The sequence below is a fragment of the Protomyctophum bolini genome (genome assembly GCF_963924005.1).
Source record: "Protomyctophum bolini genome assembly, chromosome: 6".
NCBI classification, from domain to species: Eukaryota; Metazoa; Chordata; class Actinopteri; order Myctophiformes; family Myctophidae; genus Protomyctophum; species Protomyctophum bolini.
In genome coordinates this window covers 32,333,960-32,357,392 of record NC_137867.1, presented here as the reverse complement: position 1 = coordinate 32,357,392, position 23,433 = coordinate 32,333,960, and the positions used below count along the sequence as shown (strand labels likewise).

The 23,433-nt window shown below is 42.0% G+C and overlaps 2 protein-coding genes across 2 annotated transcripts in view; one reads left to right on the top strand and one right to left on the bottom strand.

The window, feature by feature from the left end:
• Positions 1-18,130, top strand: part of dock5 (dedicator of cytokinesis 5) — a 49,229-nt gene extending 31,099 nt beyond the window's left edge. The window contains exons 32-50 of the mRNA XM_080766284.1: positions 92-246; positions 889-1,110; positions 1,864-1,904; positions 3,311-3,401; positions 4,436-4,555; positions 5,193-5,282; positions 6,578-6,682; positions 7,026-7,167; positions 7,950-8,031; positions 8,682-8,766; positions 8,947-9,033; positions 9,307-9,483; positions 10,490-10,573; positions 11,104-11,241; positions 11,491-11,666; positions 12,519-12,663; positions 13,690-13,840; positions 14,105-14,223; positions 14,373-18,130. Of these exons, the coding sequence (XP_080622410.1) occupies positions 92-246; positions 889-1,110; positions 1,864-1,904; positions 3,311-3,401; positions 4,436-4,555; positions 5,193-5,282; positions 6,578-6,682; positions 7,026-7,167; positions 7,950-8,031; positions 8,682-8,766; positions 8,947-9,033; positions 9,307-9,483; positions 10,490-10,573; positions 11,104-11,241; positions 11,491-11,666; positions 12,519-12,663; positions 13,690-13,840; positions 14,105-14,223; positions 14,373-14,480 (2,318 nt within the window). The 3' untranslated portion in view covers positions 14,481-18,130. The remainder of the gene's footprint in view (positions 1-91; positions 247-888; positions 1,111-1,863; positions 1,905-3,310; positions 3,402-4,435; positions 4,556-5,192; positions 5,283-6,577; positions 6,683-7,025; positions 7,168-7,949; positions 8,032-8,681; positions 8,767-8,946; positions 9,034-9,306; positions 9,484-10,489; positions 10,574-11,103; positions 11,242-11,490; positions 11,667-12,518; positions 12,664-13,689; positions 13,841-14,104; positions 14,224-14,372) is intronic.
• Positions 18,131-20,814: 2,684 nt separating this feature from the next.
• On the bottom strand, positions 20,815-23,142 carry tas2r202 (taste receptor, type 2, member 202). Its single transcript, XM_080765761.1, has 2 exons — positions 21,641-23,142; positions 20,815-21,316 (listed from the first exon to the last, which is right to left on the bottom strand). Exons 1-2 carry the CDS (start codon positions 22,398-22,400, stop codon positions 20,823-20,825), a joined length of 1,254 nt encoding a protein of 417 aa, XP_080621887.1. The 5' UTR covers positions 22,401-23,142; the 3' UTR covers positions 20,815-20,822.
• Between the last annotated feature and the right edge of the window lie 291 nt (positions 23,143-23,433).

Below are 23,433 nucleotides of genomic sequence, written 5' to 3'. Positions count from 1 at the left end.
AAAATGTTTGAGAACAACTGACATGGGTATTTCCAGGCATTTTTCCGAATCGGCCTCAGGTCTAAATGGGTTATACTGTGCTTTCTCTCAGGGCCCCACAAAATGAAGTTCATCCCTGCCATGGTGGGGCCCATTCTAGAGGCCACGTTGGTTCCAGAGCCTGAGCTGAGAAAGGCCACCATTCCCATTTTCTTTGACATGATGCAGTGTGAACACAATTTCAGCCCAGCACGCACATTTGAAACGGTAAAAGGCTAACTACAAAAAAAAAAAATATATATATATATATATATATATATATATATATATATATATATATATATATATATATAGTATATATATATATATATATATATATATTATATATATATATATATATATATATAATATATATATATATATATATATATATATATATATATATATATATATATATAATATATATATATATATATATATATATATATATATATATATATATATATATATATATATATATATATATATATATATATATATATATATATATATATATATATATATATATATATATATATATATATATATATATATATATATATATATATATAAACCTAGGCTTCTAGGAGCCCATTGGTGCAGCTTGTTAACACATTATGTGTCTTTCAAAATGGTGACCCAGGGTGCCCACTTTTTAGACCCACTTTTTGAAAAAAAAACAAGACTGAAGTACCATCAGTGTTGCATGCCATTTCAAAAGAGAAACAGCCGGATTCTCCGCATGATGTGGTCGTTAACAGTAGAAGAGATGCACTTCCTTCCCTGTTGAGCTCTACTATTAATGATCCATTTTGAGGACAAAACGACTTGGGTCGGTGCGGCGTGTTGGGTTCTCTTCATTCTGCGCAGATTACTGGAGTACTGCCGACGCCACAGATACCTGTCACAGTGCTGGGTTCTCTTATGCTCTGCAGATTACTGGAGCACTGTCGGCGCCACAGATACCTGTCCCTGTCCGGAGAGGAGCTGGCTCTGCTGCTCAGCAGCCTGCTGGAGAAACTGCTGGCGTACCGGACCATCACCCAGGACGAGAGCCCCGAGCACCGCATGAGCTGCACCGTTAACGTTCTGGTACGTATCACACACCCAGAGCACCACATGAGCTGCACCGTTAACGTTCTGGTACGCAGTGGTGGAAGTACTGTACTGTACTGTAACGTTACTGGAGTATTTCCAGTTTTCAGTACTTTTACCTCTACTACCACTATGTCTCAGAGGCAAATCCATCCATCCATCTTCAACCGCTTATTCGTAATCGGGTCGGGGGGGCAACAGCTCCACCAGAGTGCGGAGCTCCCTCTAGAGGGCAACATTAGTGACTTCCTCTTGGAGGATCCCGAGACATTCCAAGGCCAGTGAGTCGATGTGTTTCCTCGATGTGTTTCCTCCAACTACGCCTTGGTCTGCCCCAGGGTCTCCTCGATCTACAAGCTCACAATGTGTCTCATCACGACACATTGTGAGTTTATAGATCTGCTATTTTTCAAAGCGCCAAGGGTTTTATACATTTGAAAACGGGACATTCTACATAATGAGTGCTTTTGGTACTACATTTTGATACAGATACAGATTTGATACAGAAGTACTCAGAATTTTACTTGGTAAAGTAAAGTAGTATTGATAATTGAACATTTTGAGTACTTTTCCAACCACTTCTGTTACGGTCCACAGGCTGACTGGCCGGGGGTGGGGGCTACCAGTTAACCAGAGGTGTATACACCTACAGTACAATGCTTATTAGCCTGCTTTCAGTGTGAACTGGTTAATACAAAATGAGTAATAAATAAATGTTGAAGTGTATTTTGTTTATTCCATTTTTAATAGAACTTCTACAAAGAAAAGAAGAGAGAGGACATTTACATCCGGTGAGTGATATGAAACAAGCACACTGGTTGGCCCACAATGGGTTGATATGAAACAAGCACACTGGTTGGCCACACAGTGGGTTGATATGAAACAAGTACACTGGTTGGCCCACAATGGGTTGATATGAAACAAGCACACTGGTTGGCCCACAATGGGTTGATATGAAACAAGCACACTGGTTGGCCCACAATGGGTTGATATGAAACAAGCACACTGGTTGGCCCACAAATGGGTTGATATGAAACAAGCACACTGGTTGACCCACAATGGGTTGATATGAAACAAGCACACTGGTTGACCCACAATGGGTTGATATGAAACAAGCACACTGGTTGGCCCACAATGGGTTGATATGAAACAAGCACACTGGTTGACCCACAATGGGTTGATATGAAACAAGCACACTGGTTGACCCACAATGGGTTGATATGAAACAAGCACACTGGTTGACCCACAATGGGTTGATATGAAACAAGCACACTGGTTGGCCCACAAATGGGTTGATATGAAACAAGCACACTGATTGGCCCACAATGGGTTGATATGAATCAAGCACACTGGTTGGCTCACAATGGGTTGATATGAAACAAGCACACTGGTTGGCCGCACAGTGGGTTGATATGAAACAAGCACACTGGTTGGCCACACAGTGGGTTGATATGAAACAAGCACACTGGTTGGCCACACAGTGGGTTGATATGAAACAAGCACACTGGTTGGCCCACAGATGGTTTGGAAATCGTACTTTTTTGTACGTTTTTATTGAAATTTAAAATCTGTCATTTTACTTTTGCTTTACTCGATTTTTGATGATGTATCGTACTCTACAAGAGATAGTTATGCTGTTCTGTTATACAGTATGTATCGTACTCTACAAGAGATAGTTATGCTGTTCTGTTATGATTATGTATCGTACTCTACAAGAGATAGTTATGCTGTTCTGTTATGGAAAAACCATGAGATTCCATTGAAGTGTTTCTTCGAACCTCTTCCATCATAGCCTGGGAAGCATTTATTTCCGGGTTTATGATAAATAAAATATTATAATAAAAGCCTTGATGTGGCGTATGAATCTGACAAGTAGGTCTTGGAATAGTTTGTTTGGTATATCCATATTTTATTCCAACTCGTAGCGACTAGCGAGACTAAAAACAAACGGGGGGACCAAAAAAAAGCGACACAGAAAAAGCCGGAAACCACAACGTTTTTTTTCTAGACCGGATCACACAGCAATTTAAAAACACAGATCAGGCTTGCTTAGTTCCATCATAGTGCAGTCTTTTGAGAAGGATTGGTTGGAAGGATGTTGAGTTGACCCACAAGTAGTAACAGTACTGTACTTCAACTTGAGTAGGATATGTTGGCACTCTTGCTTAACGGTATACTGTTCTCACAAACCAACCAGGTACCTTTACAAGCTGCGAGACTTGCACCTGGACTGTGAGAACTACACGGAGGCAGCCTACACTCTGCTGCTGCATGCTGAGCTTCTGGAGGTGAGCAGGTCTCGTATAGTCCAGTGCTTCCCAAACCTTTTAGCCCGTGACCCAAAGGAGACATTTGATGTCTCCCCGGGGACCTAAGCTAGTGAAAATACACGTTTTAAGCTTGTAGATCGGCTATTTTCACTACTACTTAAACATTTTTTTTCTAATTTATGGAATTTATTTGCTTTTTCTTTGATTTCTTCATGAAATTACTGAAAATATATATTATTAAGCCATTAAGACCTGAGGACCCGATTCTACGAATGTCTTTTTAAATCCTACCAGTTTTCTGAAAAACCTATGTTTCTGTCAGTGGTGCTCAAACGTTTTCATGTCAAGGACCCCCAGAATGATATGTATTCTTTGTCCGCAGACCCCATCTTATTATTATTTGCAGGGTCATATCTGCCGATACCGGTTCTGACCGATTCCGATATTATACAGAGGACCATAATGGAAAAAAGCCTAGGCCCTAGGGGCTTGGCCCAAAGACTGTTAATACAGTATTCAATCAATCAATCAATAAATAGCCTATACTCTTTTCCAAGGGTCTGAATGACTACTGAATGAGATGAGTACACAAATTAAAGTTTATTTTTACTTAGGATTCTACATCATATTTGATTTGGCTTTTGTTCTAGACTAGAGGTAGTAGACATCTTTGATTTATATTCAACTCATTGATGAATTATTACATTTTTCATTTTCTTTTATTTTTGCTATTTTAATCTGGATTATTTTGAGACCAATCCGATACCGATATGGCATTTTTATGGCCGATTCCGATTATACTACTAATTATATTGTGCATCCCTAAAATATTTGAGTTAAAAATGTTTGCTGGGAAAGAGTATACATGTAGTATATTCAAAGATTTGCACACATTTTCACGATCTTTCAAAAATAGCTATTTTTCAACAGCTAATGTAATACTGGTTAAAGTGACACAGATGCGTTCAAGGTCTTAAAGAATTAAAATGGTAGTAAAGGCGCTGCCCGTCTAAATGTTGAATGTCTAGTAATGTGTTTCCTGTCCCTGTCAGTGGTCTGACAAGCCATGTGCGCCCCATCTGATACCTCGTGACGGGCAACACATATGGACCCAGCAGGAGCTGAAAGAGAGGCTCTTTCAGGAGATCATGTGCTACTTAGACAAGGGCAAGGTAAGCATGAACCATTTTTAAACCCTATACGTTCTTGACCGGGATCCTCTAGTGCCTAGACATCTATACTTGGTCCGTTCTTTTTTCTCTTTACACCAAATATCTTCACAGAAAAGAGCCAATCTACAGTACAAGCTCACAACGCATCTCTATTTTCATTGAATGTTTGCATATCTTTGCATAATGTTATGACATGCCCAGAATTGGGATGCTAGGGTTCACTAAAACACATTTTTGATCTGAGCTGATATCCAGGTGTTGTTTTGAGACGGGGATTTTCATGACCTTTTCATGACCTTTTAACTTCCTAGCCTACAAACCTCTTCAGAACATGAAGGAGGCCACCCCTATGAGCTACTGTCACAAGAGCTAGTCAGAATTAACTATGCTGCTCTTTGGATGCATTACAACCATATTTCACTTGTTGACTTACTACAGAGCTTCTTGTCAGTTGTTTCATTTATTTATTTTTGCACTTAACAACCTGGCAGCGTGCGTGCATGCGTGCGTTAACTGAGGACTGACCTTAGAGACTGACAGATGGGGCATCATTACACTATGCTGTTTTCTCCTCTCATTTAAGTTTCATGTGGGGTTTTTTTAATCCGCTAATTGAGCAGCGCACATGTCTTTTCAGATGTGGGAGAAGGCCATAGAGATGGGAAAACAGTTGGCAAAGATGCATGAGATCCACATGTTTGACTATATGGAGCTCAGTCAGCTGCTGGTAAGAAAACCTATTCATAGTAAATGGTGCATTTATATAGCGCCTTCATCCAAGGCGCTTTACATAGATTGTGCATTGCATTCACCCATTCACACACACACACACATTCATACACCGATGGAGGGGGAAACCATGCAAGTCACCAACCTGCTCATCTGGAGCAATTAGGGATTCAGAGTTTTGCTCAAGGACACTTCGACGCCAACTCCCAGGTTCGAACTGGGAACCTTGTGGTTCCCATCCGGCCACTCTACCCCTGACCCACTGCCGCCCTCTAGTAGTATATACTAATTAGCAGTGGTGGAAAAAGTACTCAAATGTTTTACTTAAGCAAAATTATCAAAATGGCCATATAGAAATACAGTAAAAGTCCGGTATTCAACATTCACTTGAGTAAAAGCACAAAAGTAGCACAATCTGCCATGAAGTTATATCTAAATAAGTTTGACTGAACGAAAGCTACAGTATAGTATTGTCCTGTAAGGAGAGATTTGGTATGCAGACAGTGTTTGCCAAAAATAAATAAATATACGTAAGAAAATGCATGCCTAGAGTCAATAACTCAAATCTGTGCTAAAGTTAATCGACGGTAGTGCAAATGCAAAGTTCTTATACAAGCAATTCATACTACGTGATTCTCGTTTTATGTGCAAACTATACACGATAAGATGTTCCATAGTAATTAGTCTGTTGCTTTGGGATATTCAGTAAACAATAATGCATAAATTAAAAATATATACAAAAACAAATGCACATAACTAAACATGGACCCTTTTCATGGGATGGCTTAAACACAGCTGAAGTTAATCACATTAACTTTGAAAGACACACTGGGTTGTATTTTCAATTAGGTGTGCCAGCAAAGACTGTCTATGATGCACCCGCCACCCGGTAACTCAATTTGTCTTAACATCACATACTGTAACATCACTCCTAGTTTAGACTACATTGGCATGTCCAAGCCAATGTAAAAAAACAACTCCAGGAAATGGGAAAGAGATAAGAGTTGCTGTCAGAATTGTGTGCAATCCCTTTTAGCCAGCCCAGTTCCACACACAGACAGACGGCGCCTGCTGTGGCAGTGGTCTGAGCTGTTTTATGTGCACTCTTGATAAAACCTCTGTCTGTTAATGATCCAACCTGATCAGATCAAACTGATCCACACAGGTCCTCGCCTGAATTTCTGAAAATGTTGTTACTTTGAGCTCAACAACTTTCATTGTTGCTAAATAATACATAAAAATATCTGTAATAAACATTTCTTTGCTTTCCCATTTCTCTACTGCCATGCACAGAAACAGCAAGCCCAGTTCTATCAGAACATAATGCATGCTATGCGGCCCCAGCCGGAGTACTTTGCTGTTGGATACTATGGCCTTGGTTTCCCCTCTTTCCTCCGGGTAAGGCAACCTTATTTTCAAAGAAAATAATTAGTGGAAATAATGTAAGTCTTTTGAGGCTCTGCTTATCCAGTGAGTTGGATTTTTCAAATGCTACTCGGGGCAAGGTGCAATACAAGTCATACAGTAGATGTATGCCACTGCTTTCGAAAACTATATTATCCTGTCAACCAGGCTATAGATAGATAGCTGTAGAATAGATGATTGCCACATAGCTGTAGATGATTGCCACACTTATATTTTGTATAATACAATGTAATACATGTTGACGTGTAATATTCTATTCAAATGGGAGTTGTTGTCACTCCTTATAATGTTCCCTAATATGAATGTGGTGCTGCAGAACAAGATCTTCATCTACCGAGGTAAGGAGTACGAGTGGCTGGAAGATTTCAGCCTCAAACTGCTCTCCCAGTTCCCCATCGCTGTGCGGATGACCAGCACGGCGCCCCCTGGTGACAACATCGTCAACTCCCCAGGACAGCGTATCCTTAGACTTAAACTTGGCGGCACACAAAAACGTGTTATATCAAAACATAATGCATGCTATGCGGCCCCAGCTGGAGTACTTTGCTGTTGGATACTATGGCCTTACATTTTGTTTTATTGCCCTGAATATGATGACATAAGATAAATACTGGTTAATTAACAAGATGTCTTCTATCTGTTGGGATTTCCTTGAGTTAAATTATTCTGAAAATATGGAGATATCTTTTGCTAAAGGAGCTTTTGTTGTGGCAGATTTCATTCGTCAAGCTTGGGAGAGAAGACAGAATACTCTGTATAACTCTGTAAAATAATCAATCAATGTTGGGGGGGGGGGGGGGGGGAGACTGGCAACTACTCCCTGGCACCTTTTTCACATTGGCCTATTATAGCGCCACCAGGAGGCCACAGCCTGACCTGCCCTGGTGGAGACCTGTGCCGAGGGGCACTTTTTCTAGTTTATTATTAACCCATTCAGACCGGGAACCCATTTTGGTGTTGGCATCATGTCATGCTTTAGCTATTGAAAAATAGCAGATCTACAAGCTCATAGCGCGCCACCGAGTGGCGCGCTACGAGCTTGTAGGTCTGCTATTTTTTTTTAAATCGGAGAACGACTGACATTTTTAGAATCTGATCTCAGGTCAGAATGGGTTCATCAGACCAGTGTGTGTCCAGTGGAAACCTCGTATGAATCTGATCTCAGGTCAGAATGGGTTAAGATGCCCCAGCAGGATGCTGACTCCTCGAGCCTATTGTGTCCTTAACTGAACCACAACAGACATCCAGTGCTTTACCGTCAAGCCGGTTCTCACGTTGCCACAGCAGTTCAAGGACAAGGGGGTTCCGGAGCAGATATTAAAGTACGCAATAGATGACTTGACGTGATGATGATTTATTTTCTCATAATAAAGATCCCTGGATAATATGGCCACGGTATGGCGCCTGGTTGGATCTAATTGACTGGGTTCCCTAACACTGGTCAGGACCCATTTGTAGGTCGCGGACACTTTTTGTATGGTTCTCTTTATTTTATTTTTGTTTCCTAAATTTTGTTTTTTGTTAAAAACATTTTCACAAAATATTCCCCCTCGAAAAAGCTAAACTGTTTCATGAATTAAACCAAAATTCATGAAGAAATAAAATAAATCAGAAGAAAATAACTATAGTGAATATAATAATAATAAAACTTTATTTGTATAGCACCTTTCATGACATGAAATGCAGCTCAAAGTGCTTTACAGAGCAATGGAGGAAAAAAAAGAAAAGCAAGGCAACGACATTAAAAAACAAGCAGTAATGCAATATAGTGAGGACATGAATAACAAAAAATAAAAGATCACAACATGGCACGAAGCGATGTATGGGTCCCCAGGAGAATGTCTCTGTTCTGTTTTGGGTCGAGGGCTAAATAGTTTGGTAATTCTAATTGTCCCCTCTTTCCTTTTCCTCTCTTTTCTCTCAGCTATTACAGATCCAATAAACTCTTCCTTTTTCCTATTTTCTCTCACAGCTATTACAGATCCAACGAAGTGGACCAGTTCCAGTATTCTAGACCCTTCAGGAAAGGGGAAAAGGACCCCGACAATGAATTTGCAGTGAGTAATATGTTTATTTTTTCATAAACTGGCGTGAGTGCACGATGAAGAAAGAATATTGTATCTACCATTACTACTACTCCCATCCAACACGGCCTAACACTGGAGATTGATTATTAAACTTGTTAAATTATTACAGCTTCGTGTGTTGAATAATTCTATCCTGTCTCCACTCCACAGACCATGTGGATCGAGAGAACAACCTACATTACCCTCTATCGCTTCCCAGGAATCCTGAAATGGTTCGAAGTGAAATCTGTCTCTGTGGTAAGAAGAAGTGATGTCAAAAGCCTTGTTACTCGTTTTAATACAAATCTCAACTTTTCTCTGTGCTTCGCCCTTTTTTCCTCTTCCTCTGTTATCTCTCGTCATTTACGCATCTTCCTGACAATGTCCTGTCAGCATTGGTGGAAACTAACTAAAAAAGTACATTTACTTAACCACATCAGCCCTATATACATTTCGGCCATATTTGAAAATAGCTGATCTACAAGCTCAGAAACTAAAAAAACAAGTACTTTCTTCACCACTGCCTGTCAGGAGGAGATCAGTCCCTTGGCGAACGCTGTGGAGACTATGGAGCTGGCCAATGAGAAGCTGAGCAACCTGGTGCAGCGGCAGGCCTGTGACCCCTCCACCCCCGTCCACCCTCTGTCCATGATGCTCAATGGCATCGTTGACCCCGCCGTCATGGGAGGCTTCTCCAACTATGAGAAGGTTTGGTTGTTTCCAGGTTGTTGGTCACGTCATGGGAGGCTTCTCCAACTATGAGAAGGTTTGGTTGTTTCCAGGTTGTTGGTCACGTCATGGGAGGCTTCTCCAACTATGAGAAGGTTTGGTTGTTTCCAGGTTGTTTGTCACGTCATGGGAGGCTTCTCCAACTATGAGAAGGTTTGGTTGTTTCCAGGTTGTTTGTCACGTCATGGGAGGCTTCTCCAACTATGAGAAGGTTTGGTTGTTTCCAGGTTGTTGGTCACGTCATGGGAGGCTTCTCCAACTATGAGAAGGTTTGGTTGTTTCCAGGTTGTTTGTCACGTCATGGGAGGCTTCTCCAACTATGAGAAGGTTTGGTTGTTTCCAGGTTGTTGGTCACGTCATGGGAGGCTTCTCCAACTATGAGAAGGTTTGTTTGTTTCCAGGTTGTTGGTCACGTCATGGGAGGCTTCTCCAACTATGAGAAGGTTTGGTTGTTTCCAGGTTGTTTGTCACGTCATGGGAGGCTTCTCCAACTATGAGAAGGTTTGCTTTTTTCCACGTTGTTTGTCACGGTTGTTTCAGAACTCGTGGTTCTGAAAATGTTTCATGAAGAAATAGCAGATACTATAGCAATGAATAGACATCGTTGTGTATAGGATTCTTGGGAGATCTGAATATAATGTATAATGTGGTAAATGATTGTTCAGTAGGTAGTTAGGCCAACTTTTTCATAAAGAATCACAATTAATCAGACAGTAGCTCTTCTGTTTATTTGGAAGTAAATGCTGGTAACAATGCTGGTAAATGTGATCACAACACATTCCTGGCTCTCATGAACCTTACAGTAGGTGTGATTGCTCTGGCTTGTTTTGTGTAGTAAATAATTTAATTCATAAAGGTAGACAGAGAGTGTCCTTGTAGTTACGCTCTGGTAACCTGGAACTGCTGCCCGTAGCTGTATTTGTTAGTATTTACGTTATCCTAAAATGCTACTAAATTTCCACAATATTTTATTTCATCTCTAAAGGCATTTTTCACGGACACCTACATTCACGAGCACCCGGAAGACCTCGAACAAATTGAGGTCCTCAAACATCTTATCGCCCTGCAGGTAAATCCGCTGACTCCGCTGTCGGCCTTGAACGCTAGAACATGTTTACTATTGGATAATTTATACTCTTTGTACTACGATGTCCTGCGAAGTCACAGGACACTGTACAAGCGGTGAGAGCTTGTAGATCTGCTAAATCACTGTTTCCCAAACAGTGGTTCGGGACCCATTTGTGGGTTGTGGACAAATTGTTTGTTTCCTACATTTGGTTTTTAATTATAATTATTAGAAAACATTTTCAAAAACATTCCCAAAAAGGCCAAACTTTTCATGAATTAATAACAAAATCCAATGAATTTTCAGTAATGTCATGAAGAAATGTAAGAAAAATCTAAGAAATTCCATAAATTAGAACAAATATTTGTGAAAATAGCTGATCTACAAGCTCACAACGTGTCACTTCGAGACACGTTGAGACTTGTATTTTCAGTAGTTTGGGTCCCGGGGCGAATATCTAATTTCTGTTTTGGATCATGGGCTGAAAAGTTTGGGAACCACCGTCAGCTAAATTACACCCGTTCTCCCCTTAGATTCCTGTATTGGCAGATGGGATTCGCATCCACGGGGAGAAGTCGACGGAGGAACTGAACCCATTACACAACCGCATGGTGACTTGCTTCCAGGACCTGCGGGAGAAGGTTGAGAAGCATTACGGCGTCATAACCTTGGTCAGTTGCCAGCCGCAAACTCAATTTAATGTACAAGGGTGCCAACTCAAGCTATTGGCTCCCTTGCCTCCCCATCAAACTCCTCTCATTCAAAGCGGAGTGTGCATTATATTGGTGCGGGGCCATAAATCTCCCTCTCTAGGCAGTCCGTTGTGGACCAGTGTTTTGTGCCCGTCACTCTGTGCTCCTCTCCTGCCAAGTTCCCTCAACGACGTTTAATCCTATTTGTGTGTCCCTCCCCCAACCCAGCCCTGCTCGCTGGCGGAGAAAAAGAAGAGTCGCGTGGGCTCTGTGGTGATGCCCTACATCATGTCCTCTACTCTGCGTCGCATGTCCACCATCTCCACCGTCTCCAACGCCTCCTCGGGCATCTCCAGTGGCTCTGTGTCCTCCGACGGACCCTCCTCCCACATCTCCTCTCAAGAGTCAGTTCCTCCGCAGCTCCTCTCTTCTTCTAGCCTCATTTATTTTTGAGCGGTGCTAACCATTCCTGTGTGTGTGTGTGTGTGTGTGTGTGTGTGTGTGTGTGTGTGTGTGTGTGTGTGTGTGTGTGTGTGTGTGTGTGTGTGTGTGTGTGTGTGTGTGTGTGTAAGCACACACCACCAAGTGTCACCAAGTACAGCACAGCACCACTCAGTTCAGACGGGTCTGAAGCATAGATTAGGCTTGACTAAATTGTAACCACTTGTAATGAATAAAGTGGTTATTTGTATAAGTGTACTTAAAATTCACTCGTAGGTTTGTTTATTTACATTTACTGTAAGTGTACTTTAAATGTGTATAGTTTTAACTCTTCCTCTCCCAGTGTCCATTCTGCTTTTCCTCACATTGTGTACTTTCTGTGCTACTTGTAAGGCAGTGCTTCCCTAACGTTTTAGCCTGTGACTCAAAAGAGGGATTAGACGTTTGTCCGAGACCCAAACTAATGAAAATGGTCTACAACGCATCGCTTCACGCCACGTTGTGAGCTTGTAGATCGGCTATTTTCACTACTTCTTCATTATTATTTTTAGTTTTCTTAGATTTGTTTTTGGTTGTTTTAAAATGTGTAAAAAAGTATACAATATATATATATTTTTTCATCTGTAGACCAAGAAACTCTAGTCATGACCCATAAAAATTGGTCCGTGACCCACAAATGTGTCCCGAGTCCCGACCCACTGTTTGGGAAACAGTGTTGTGAGGCATGGCAGACCGTGACGTACTGTGCATTGTATCTTGATAATTTTTTCTTTTTTTTTACACGTCTCTTTCTCTGGCCCGATATTGACCTGCAGTTCCTTGTTGTCACGTCCCAGCGATCGCAGGGCCTCCGTTTTGTCCCGCTCAGAGGACGACAACAGGATAAGCCGGAAGAACCGGAAAGACTGGAGCATGAGCAAGTCGCAAGTTCTGCTGGAGAGACAGCCAGACATTGATGAGGTAAGACCCGGCGAACACGTGTGTAACGAAGACCTTTATCTCCATTGCCACAAAGCATTCTTAACGTAACCTGGGCTATGGTCAAATATACACTATGGTCAAATATACAGTACCAAACCATACCCCCAATGTCTTATTTTGTCTGTCTTGTGGGAACTCCGTTTCAAACATGGCATGTAACTTCCCTGAAAGGGCAAACAAGCAAACCATCTTCAACATTCCTTGGTAAGAGACACAGGCCAACAGCCAGGTCTACGTATGTGTGTGTTTGTAAATGCATTCTTAAGGCATCGGTGAAAAAACAAGCACTCGGAGTGTTCAGTTTATTCTGAGCGCTGCACTCTTGAGTGGCATGGCTGAGGACAAAAGGCAATGGCTGTGACTACGTTTGAATAAACTTAACCCAAAGGGTCATCTTGTTGGCAGGCTAACAAGCATATATGTGTTATATGTTGGTATGAACCATTGTGTGTGTGTGTGTGTGTGTGTGTGTGTGTGTGTGTGTGTGTGTGTGTGTGTGTGTGTGTGTGTGTCATAATGCATATATATATTGTTGCTTTCTATCATGTCAGTTTGTGTTTGATGAGATCTGATCATAGCAGAGTGTGATTTTACAAATGCATCCTTAGCTCATGGGCTTATTCCCTCCCACGTAGCGGGACATAATTGGGGGCGGGTAACTGTGAACAGGTGCGCCTTGATGGGTCGTCCTTGGCTCGCTTTCCTTACTCGAGCTTGACCCTGCAGCCTACATCTGCTACAATGTTATCCCTGCTGCTTTTTCACCTATTTAAAGATACCTGGGCGCACGGTAGAATCCTTGTTGGATGTTAATGGTATTGTTGTACTTCAATAAATTGTTATATAAGTGAGGAGGACAGTGTGCTACTTCTGTTTTTCCAATGATGCCAGATTGTAAATTGTATGCAAGTTATTTTCAGTACAGTTAATTTATCGTGGTTGAACATTTGTGTGTGTGTGTGTGTGTGTGTGTGTGTGACACACATGTGCCCCCCTTCATCGCAGACCCCTGAGAAGCAGCAGAGACCTAAGAGCTTACAGTTGGGGGACCGACGGCTGACTCTGTCCCTGTTCCCTGGCGCGTCCTCTCAGCTCAACCTGTCCAGCCCTCTGAGTCCCTTACCTGCGTCTCCACAGCAAACACTACGCAGCTCCAGTATGTACAGTAGCACAGCCACACACCCACCCAGTAAACAGCATCCATACTGCATGTCATCATTTAATTTCATCTTGTAAGGAAATCTGCTTTGCACACAGAAACGGAGAAATAACCTGCATACAAAGCCTGTGTAAGCATAACCTGCTCTGTAGTCCTAATCGGGTCACGCGCACACACACGCGCACACACACACACACACACACACACACACACACACACACACACACACTGTATGGAATGTTTTTATTTTCTCTCCTGCAGGCTATTCGTCTCTTCTCAGTGAGAATGATGCAAACTCCAGTGACACGCTGGGGCCCCCCCCACCCATGCCTCCAAAGAAACACCCACATGAGATCGACGGCTCCCATTTCCCTTCCGAGGTACATGCAGGACTAGGGAGGGACGGGGGAGTGGCAGAAAATAACACCTCCACACACAAGTGCATACCAGTGGTATATAAAGTAAAACGACAACGATACAAAGACTGAATATTTTAAATCTCTAACTACGTCCTCTCCCCCCCATACAGTTCACTCCTCCGCTACCTGTGAAACACGAGAGCAGCAGCAAGCCTCCCCCGCCTCCGCCCAAAGCACGCAAGTCAATGTTCCCCTCGTATGAGCACAGTCCGCAGTGAGGCTACCTACCAGCACAGCACACACTCCACTCCTACACACACACACACACACACACACACACACACTCCTCACTGTTCTGTCAACTGCCTCATCGCCCACATGGGATTAAATGCACGCTTCTAATTGGTCGTGCAGCCGTCAGCAGCACTGTTGCAGGACCTTGTATTGTATAGTATGTGGCATCATGTAAGCTAGATTTAAGGTGGTCATATTTATGATGCAAGGAAGCCACTAATAATTCTGTGTCAGTTGTTGTCTGTTGGGATCCTATGTTTGTAAGCCCTAAAAGGAAGCATAATACTGTAAGAACCCCCCCCCCCCCCCCCATGCATACTTTTTACAAATTGACAAAACTGCGGTTCCACAATACTCCCCTGAGGAGAAGTAACACTCAAATATCACTTTAATGAAAAAGGGAATGACCAAAGCTGCAATGTATTTTTTATTTTATTATTATTATGTGTTGGATTGACACTGGATCACCTTCATTTTCCCCTACCTGTTCACTGGCATTCCATGATGATAGAACAGGAAAGTGCTGCATAACATAACCAGTATGATCAAATCTTTATTTAGGTTGATCAAGGGCAGGGAATAAAAATAGTGTACAATTTTTCTATTTTATTTTTTATTATAGTTTACCTGTTTGTGGTAGTGACTGAATGATTATATCCATAGCAATGCTGGTCTTTGGAAATGTTAGGAGTGTTAGGACTATGTATACGCGATGAAAACGTTTTTTTAAGCCACAACGTTTCAGAGACACTGGATATGGAATTCATGAATGTTACACATGTTGTGGATTTGTTTAGCTGTTTCTTAAATTACAACACACTCAGCCTAAAGGCCCTGGCTTGCTCGAGGCATCACCGGTGCAAGTCAGGGGAGTCCCCCCTGCTCGCATCGTCTATTTCATTTTAAAACATTACACATTTCTCCCTTTTCTAGAACAGTCAAACAAGTGGGGGAAAAAAAACCCTGGTATACAAGTTTGAAGTAAACAGTGCCTTTCTGCATTACTCTCAACTCATTTTTAGATGGACTTGTCTGTGCCGCACGTCAACGCTCCAAAATAGAAACTGAAAGACTCGGTCTTGGAGTGGAATGCCACCAGTGTGGCTAGAGCCATTGTAAACAATCTAAAGAGTGCATTTGAGGACGCAACAAGCATCTGACGCTTTCCGTGTGTCAGTGCCTTGGGTTTTACCCTTAGAGTATATATGAATAGAGAAGGCACCCAGTTCTCCTCCCATCCACTTGCATTAAGTTGCTCTAAAGCGCATGAGGCGATTTCACTCCTCCTTCCGGGTAGGAACAGAGTGCATTCTGGGATGGATTGGGCCCAAACACATGAACGCGCTGCCGTTGACTATCATTGCACGCGTTCATGTGTCATCATGAACGTGATCGTGATGATCGTGATGATCGTGCACAATGATAGTCAACGGACCAATGCATTCATGTGTTTGGGCCCACGCTGCAATACCAAATTCGGCCACTATGTCCATTTCGCCTCAGGGTTTCCTCCGGGTGCCGTCTCTATTCATATACACTCTAAAGGTTTTACCTCCCACCGGCATCAAGTTGAAGTGTAAGACTGTTTTATACTTAATCATACGACGGTGTCCTGTGCCAAAAATAGGCTTTTGCAAGTAGCTATTTTCAGAGCAGGACACCATCATAAGACAGAATAGGCATTGTAAACCTAAGTTGTGTCTTGATTATCCTTGAACACTGTATGGTACAGACATGATTTGACTTCGGTTCCGCTTTTCAGGTGTTGGTACAGTACATTTCCTATTTTCATTTTGATATATATTTCTTTTCTTTCTCTCATGGATTCATTATCGAATACTTTAAATTATTTTTGTTGAAGATTTCATTCAAGATTTTTATGGTTTTGCACACTCAAGGAATACAGAGTTTATTTTTAAGCTGATACATTTGAATCTAACCATGTATTATCATTTGGTGTTTTTATAGCAATAGTTTATTTTGTGTCTTCAATGCTAAATCTATGCATGCAAGCGTTGTTCAAATCCTACTTGTGATCAGTTTGAATCATTAATTTTAAATTGCCAGTATTTTAGTGTTGATAGATATTGTCAGATGATTTACAAGGGACTAACTTTTTGTACACCAGGCGTTTCATAATGAAGATCAGAGAGATTTTCTGATGATAAAATGTATTCTATAATATTAGCATGACGAGATCAAATGAGCTGTTTATATGAACAAGACAATAAAGTTGACCAAGAGAAAATAAAGACAAATTGCTTTAAAATGTTATAGATAAAGGCTAAGGTCACACTGCTCAGGGGGATGTCTCCATATCCACACAGACCGCCAAACACTTGGATGGCATTAACATTCAACAGTCAACACATTTAAAGCATTCACCCCCGTCCAAAGTACTGTGCCCATTCCAGTTCCACTCGTGTTACAAAAGTTCCATTAATTCTCAAAACATTCAACACACGGAAATGGAGATTTTCCCATTTGCATGTTTTTGAAACCAAGCTTCAGTTGGTAATCTGGCAGCAGATGGATGGTGCGTTTGGTATGCATCAATTCTCTGGAAACGTGCAACAAACTCTGTGTAAATGTTAATTAAAGGTCAATAGTGTTAGCTGTAAACAAAATGGTGCCTCTGACATGCTTTTTGGACCACTGTTTCCCAAACAGTAGTTCGGGACCCATTTATGGGTCGCGGACAATTGTTATGGGTCCCCTTAGTTTTTGTTTCCTGCATTTTGGTTTTTAATTCTTATTTCAAACCATTTAAAAAAAAACATTCCCAAAAAAGCTAAACTTTTCATGAAATAACAAAATCCAAAGATTTTTTTTTCTTCAGTAATGTCATGAAGAAAATAAGAAGAAAAATCTATGAAATTCTATATGAGAACAAATATTGAAGAAGTAGTGAAAATAGCCAATCTACAAGCTTGTACTATTTTCACTAGTTTGGGTCCCGGGCAAATATCTTATTTCTGTTTTGGGTCACGAGCTGAAAAGTTAGGGAAGCACTGTTTAGACTGGTATTTGTTGCGGTGGGTGGGTGGGGGTATGAAATGTTCCCATCAGTCTTGTGATGTGTGCTGGTCATGCTAATCTGGACGGCTAATGGCCTGTTCCTTCCTGTCAGATACCAGGGAACGGCGTATCACTCTCCTCCTGTACAGTTACACAGGGAGCACAAACTAGAAGGTCTAGTCAGCATGATCTGCACTGTGATGTTTGCCCATGCTTGGGGAGTAGTTCTGTAAAGTGCCAACAAGCCAATCCTGATCTATATCTCCATGGTAACCACCTCCACTCTTTTTTTCCCCCTCTCGTTCTCCTGCGGTTGGTTTGAAGTGTTTACAGCCCTGTCCTGTATAATACGTGCAGCTAATTTATTGCTTTATTTAATACTGCAAAGGGCAACCAGAAGCTTCTTGAGAAGTGACGCCTGTCAAATTATCTGCGTGTGGCTCGGGGGTTTAGTGGGTAATTTAAGTCACGGTGGTTCCCAAACTTTTCAGGTCGAGACCCAAAAGAGAGATTAGATATTTGCCCAGTAGCAGATCTACAAGCACACAAGACGTCGCTTCGTGCCGTGTTGCGAGCTGGTAGATCAGCTATTTTCACTACTTCTTAATTATATTATTTTTATTTATGGGATTTCTTACATTTGTTTGTTTTAAAATGTATGAAATTATTTTTTATTTTATATTTGATATGTAGGCTATATATATATTTAAATGTAGGAGAAGAAATGGGAGCAATGACATTTTTTTACTCTAGTCATGACCCATATATCTTTGTGTTTAATGTTTTGTAATACTCAACATCATCAACATTTACAAAGTAACTAGTAACTCAAGATTTCAAATAATTGCAATGGAGTAAAAGTACTATGTTTGCCTCTGAAATGTAAAGGAGTAGAAGTAAAAGCACAGAAAATGTGGCATACTCAAGTAAAGTACAGATACTACAGATACTCAAGTACACTATCTTAAGTAAATGTACTTCCACCACTGCACATTACTTTCTCGTGAGAGAGACAAGGATAGTGTGGAGGGAATTAGAAGCAGGACTGAGTTACCCTGCATCAAAGACCAAAAGATGGCTTTTCCTCCTGCGTCCATTTAGCTGCTGGAGCTCTCTATGGGATTAGAGAACTCCATTGTATCTTCACTTTGAACTTCACTAGGTGGTGCCAGAGGGTATGAACTAATGGAGCCCTGCAAAGACACTACACACATGCACAGTTTGCGCGCTGCACACACATACAAATGTTTCTTCCCTCTTATTTGTTTGACTTTCACCTATTTCTGACTGTTCCTGTCTGTACAGAACGTATTTATAGAGTCAGAGATGGAGATATAGGAGGATGGATAACACACAGACACACATGATTTTTGCCTCCAGATTTTCATAGCTGGTGCATGAATTTGAACCAACAATCCTTCAGTCACAAGCTTCTTTCTCTTATATTCAGGCTACTGTCGTCCGCCCCATTTGCAGCTGTGCCCGAGAATATTGGATAAATACAATACTACTTCTCTTCCTAAATTGTATCAAATATATTAAAGATTATATACCTTTTAATACCAGTAAGACGCCCTGAGTGCGAGAGGGCGAGGTCATGTGCACGCATCTGCCTGGCTGACGGCAGACTGCTGGGCAAGCGCTGGTGCTTTGGCATGGGGGGTCAGATCAACATATGGAATTAATTATGTACTGGCCATATATGGAGCGTGTCTTGAGTGTACAGGGTTTGATGAGGTCTGGTCATATATGGAGGCTGGAGCGTACAGGGTTTGATGAGGTCAGATCAACATATGGAATGTCTGAACAGGCCAGCTCCATATCTGGAGATCTATGGGTAGCAGCGGGGGCAGTGTCTTGAGTGTATAGGGTTTGATGAGGGCCCCTGTAGGACAGGGCCTTAATATTCAGGTTTGATGATGTCAGAATGACATATGGAGCGTGTGATGACACGAGGCGTGATGGACTGACAACCATATATGGAGATCTAAGTGTCTCCATGATGTCACATGGTGTCACGAGGCGTGACCATATGGACGTGTGATGTTACGAGGCGTGACCATATATGGAGGTGTGATATGGCCATAGAACGAAAATACATCGCATGGATGCAATGCAACTGGGACGTATCCTCAGTGATGTATCCAAGGTCATCGGGGTTTTGGGTCTCGCGAACATCATACCCCTCACTCAGGTGACCCAGCCGGGGTGATAAAGTCCCGACTTACGTCCCAGTAGCTACCCTCGATCAGACCCACTAGGGAAAGACCAGGGCCACACAATCCGTTGGAACCACTCCGGAGCTACTATGCCGGGACTGAGACATACAATTCTGGCATACAGTATATTATATTCCATTATATGGAGAAGGGCCCTTGGCAATGTCGTCTACGTCGCGACTATATGGAGATCCCTGATGATGTCAGTTGATGTCACGATGCATGACCATATATGGGGGCGTGACGGACCAACGGGAAATTTTTCATAGTAAATGTGACTTGCGGTCGCAATAAAATAGAAATTATCTATGGTTCTTTGTAGCATCCGCTGTTGAATGCAGACAAATACAATTTAGGTATTTAGCAGATAACTCACAATGACCGTACAATGTGGAAGGTCAGATTAAACCCTGATTTATACTTGTGCCGGTGTTATGCACCGAACATAGCAGCTCTACAAGCTCACAACGACTTGTGCTGTACCGCGAATCAATGACCTCCATCATGTGTTCCCAGGCCATTGGATATTTCCAATGGACATTTTTAAGTAAACTTAAGATGGACCGACCAATCGACTGACCTGCTTGCTAGCATGGCTAAAATCCACTTCCTAATCAAATCAAGACAACTATTTTAACATTATGGTAACCCTTTATTAAAAAAGCTAATTATGATACTGCACTTTTAATAATCACACAGAAAATATTCATGGCTGTAATTGCTTCACAACAAAATCCCACTAATCGTCAAGGATAACAAGGATTCATTTATTGTCAACGTGACCAAAAAGATCTTTATTGAAATTGAAATTACAAAAATCTCAGGTGCAGGTAAATAAGACTATGCTGCTGAACACCCCACGCCCCTCCCAGACAAAAGGGAAAAACATTCTCCCCTCCCCATATCCCAATTTGATAATTAAGCCAATTTCAAGTTCCCCTGCTAACCCCCACAATAGGTAATTTGAAGGGTGAAGATGGCCACGAGTCTCGTCCGATACCTGGGCCGTCAAGCCACCATCTTCTTTTCACCTGACAGTGAAGGGCCTCACTAGGGGGGCATAGCACATCAACACGACAAACGTAACGGTTAACTTTCAATTTTCTCGGGGGGTTGGACTGTTTTCACCTTTAGACAAGACAAACACGGATAGCCATCAAGCCAGACGTTATAACCGTGGATCAGAGCTTTCCAGAGGGTCTTCTTCCCGTAGACCAGCACCATGGCACTGACGGTGGTGTAGACTGACGTGAAGAAGAAGGTGAGAGCGATGGCGCTCTCGTGGTTGACCGCGATCTCATAGTGCACGTACAGGTCGACCACCACGAAACACAGGAAGGCAAACACCAGTGACAGCGTCATGCGGATCACCCTCATCTGTGCGCCGAGCTTCGGCCCCTGGGCCAGGCCGTTGGCGCTGGCCTTCATATTGCGCAGGTGGATCGCCAGGTGAACGGAGATGGAGAGGCAGCATTTAATCATCAACAGCCCCGGCAGTATGTCGGCAATGACCAGATACAGGGCTTCATAGACCTGACCAGGGGTGGTATCGGGTATCATGATCCCGCAGTCTTTGCCTGGTAAATGGGAAATGGTGCATTTATAGCGCTTTTATCCAATTTACAATTTACAATTTAGGCATTTAGCAGACGCTCTTAATCCAGAGCGATTTACATTAAGCAAGAACAAAGCGCTTTACATAGATTGTGCATTCACCCATTCACACACATTCATACACCGATGGCGGAGGAAACCATGCAAGGCACCAACCTGCACAGCGGGTTCAGTGTCTTGCTCAAGGACACTTCGACACCAACTCTGGGGGAGCCCAGGTTACAAATCTCACGGTTCCCATCGTGCAACGGTATTGCACCAACAACATTTAAGATGATAAATACTGTACATACCTGCAATGTCGTTATCGTGATGGAGAACCACCAGCATGGGCATGCACGTGGCGAGACCGCATACGGGAATGAGCGAAATAATCACGTTCACGTGTTTCAGGATGGCCGCTCGAATCTTAGTGTAGCACTGATTGGGCGTCGCCACCAGCTTGGTGCTGTAGTAGAAGGTGAGGAAGCCCGAGGTCCACATGATGGCGAACTTGAGGCTGAACATGAGCAGCAGCATGACGGAGTAGGCCGTCTGGGAGAGGTGACACTCCCCGTCCACCTCGTCCATGGTCATCCAGAAGTAGCAGAGGAGCTGATGGGCTCCGTTGGCCACGGACAGCGCCGTGATGATGGTCTCGCTCGCCGTCCAGCGTTTGTTTTGCCTGTAGTGCCACAGGCTCATCAGTAAGATGTATAGATTGAAGAACACCGTTGACACCGCCAACAGGCCTGTCATTGCCCAGATGGCTAACTTATTAGTACCCAGCATGATGCTGCTCTCTTCGCTTTCCCTAAACCTAAACAATGCAGAGGAGATATTTGATTTATTTTTGTATTTATTTTTCTGATCGGCCTTTGTACCACTTGAGCTAACATCAGCAAGATGTTTTGGGAGGGTGCAAAAACGATGGACGGAAGAAAATCTGATTGCAGTGTTTTTTTTAGAGGTGTTCAGGAAAATAAATCCTCGTTTCAATGGTTTCAGCACGGTTTTGTCACTTTGCCTGGGGAGAAGAGACACACATTTAGCTTTGTATAAAGATCCACACATTTAGCTTTGTATATAAACCCATTCCAAATTTTAAAGTTTTTAATTATGCTGCAATAACATAAATGTAAACATAAAGGCATGTCAAATGTGCATTTGAAAAATTAAGCCCAATATATCTGGAATATATTGGTAGAAGCATTCATAGAACTGTCATGTTAAAACACATACAACTCTACCTCATATACAGGTGCCTTTGGGTTGGATCAGGAATTTCATCGTCTCAAACCTCATTAAAAAGTCTTCGTTCTCTTCGTTCACTTTTCTCATTCCTAATTGGATGGGTTGCAGTCTGACTCAGATTCTTTGTTTGTTTAACCAGTCGCCTGAAGACTTTTATTAGCTGTGGCACTGCAAGGCAAACACAACTGCCATGCCATGATCCTTTATATGCAAGCTTCTACCGTGATTTGCATCTGTGTTGACAGTAGGGAATTGTGGCTAAAGTATTTGCCTGGCCATAGGGTGAGGTCACAGGATGTGGAAGATGCGCGTTTATTATGCATATCCGGACAACATACTGTAATGCAGTGAGGCTGAGAGCGCAGTGGTGCTAAGTAACTAAGTAGGCCTACATTTACTCAAGTGCAATTTTGAGGTACCGGGTACTTGACATTTTATTCAATACTTTTTTCTCAAACTTGAACTGATTACTTCACTACAATTACTTGAAAATGTTGTTACTTTGTATATTTAGATTAGTATTACAAAACATACATCTACCATTTAAAGCCTATATATTTTATCTGTTCGCTTTACTGTATATATAGACAGACACTCTTGATGAAGGTCCAGAGGGACAGAAACGTCAATGCTTGAATACAGATTGCTGCTGAGCAAGAGCAGTGTGCGGGATTTTTCTTCATGAATATTTCTTCGTGAAGGGTAATTTGTTACTGTCCAAAGCACCTGCATCTGAGCTGAGAGTCCATGTATAGAATATTTACTTTTCATAGTTTATCTATTTGAAAATGGCAGATTTTCACAGCACGTCACATGCGTTATGGGCTTGTAGATCTGCTATATTCTAAAACAT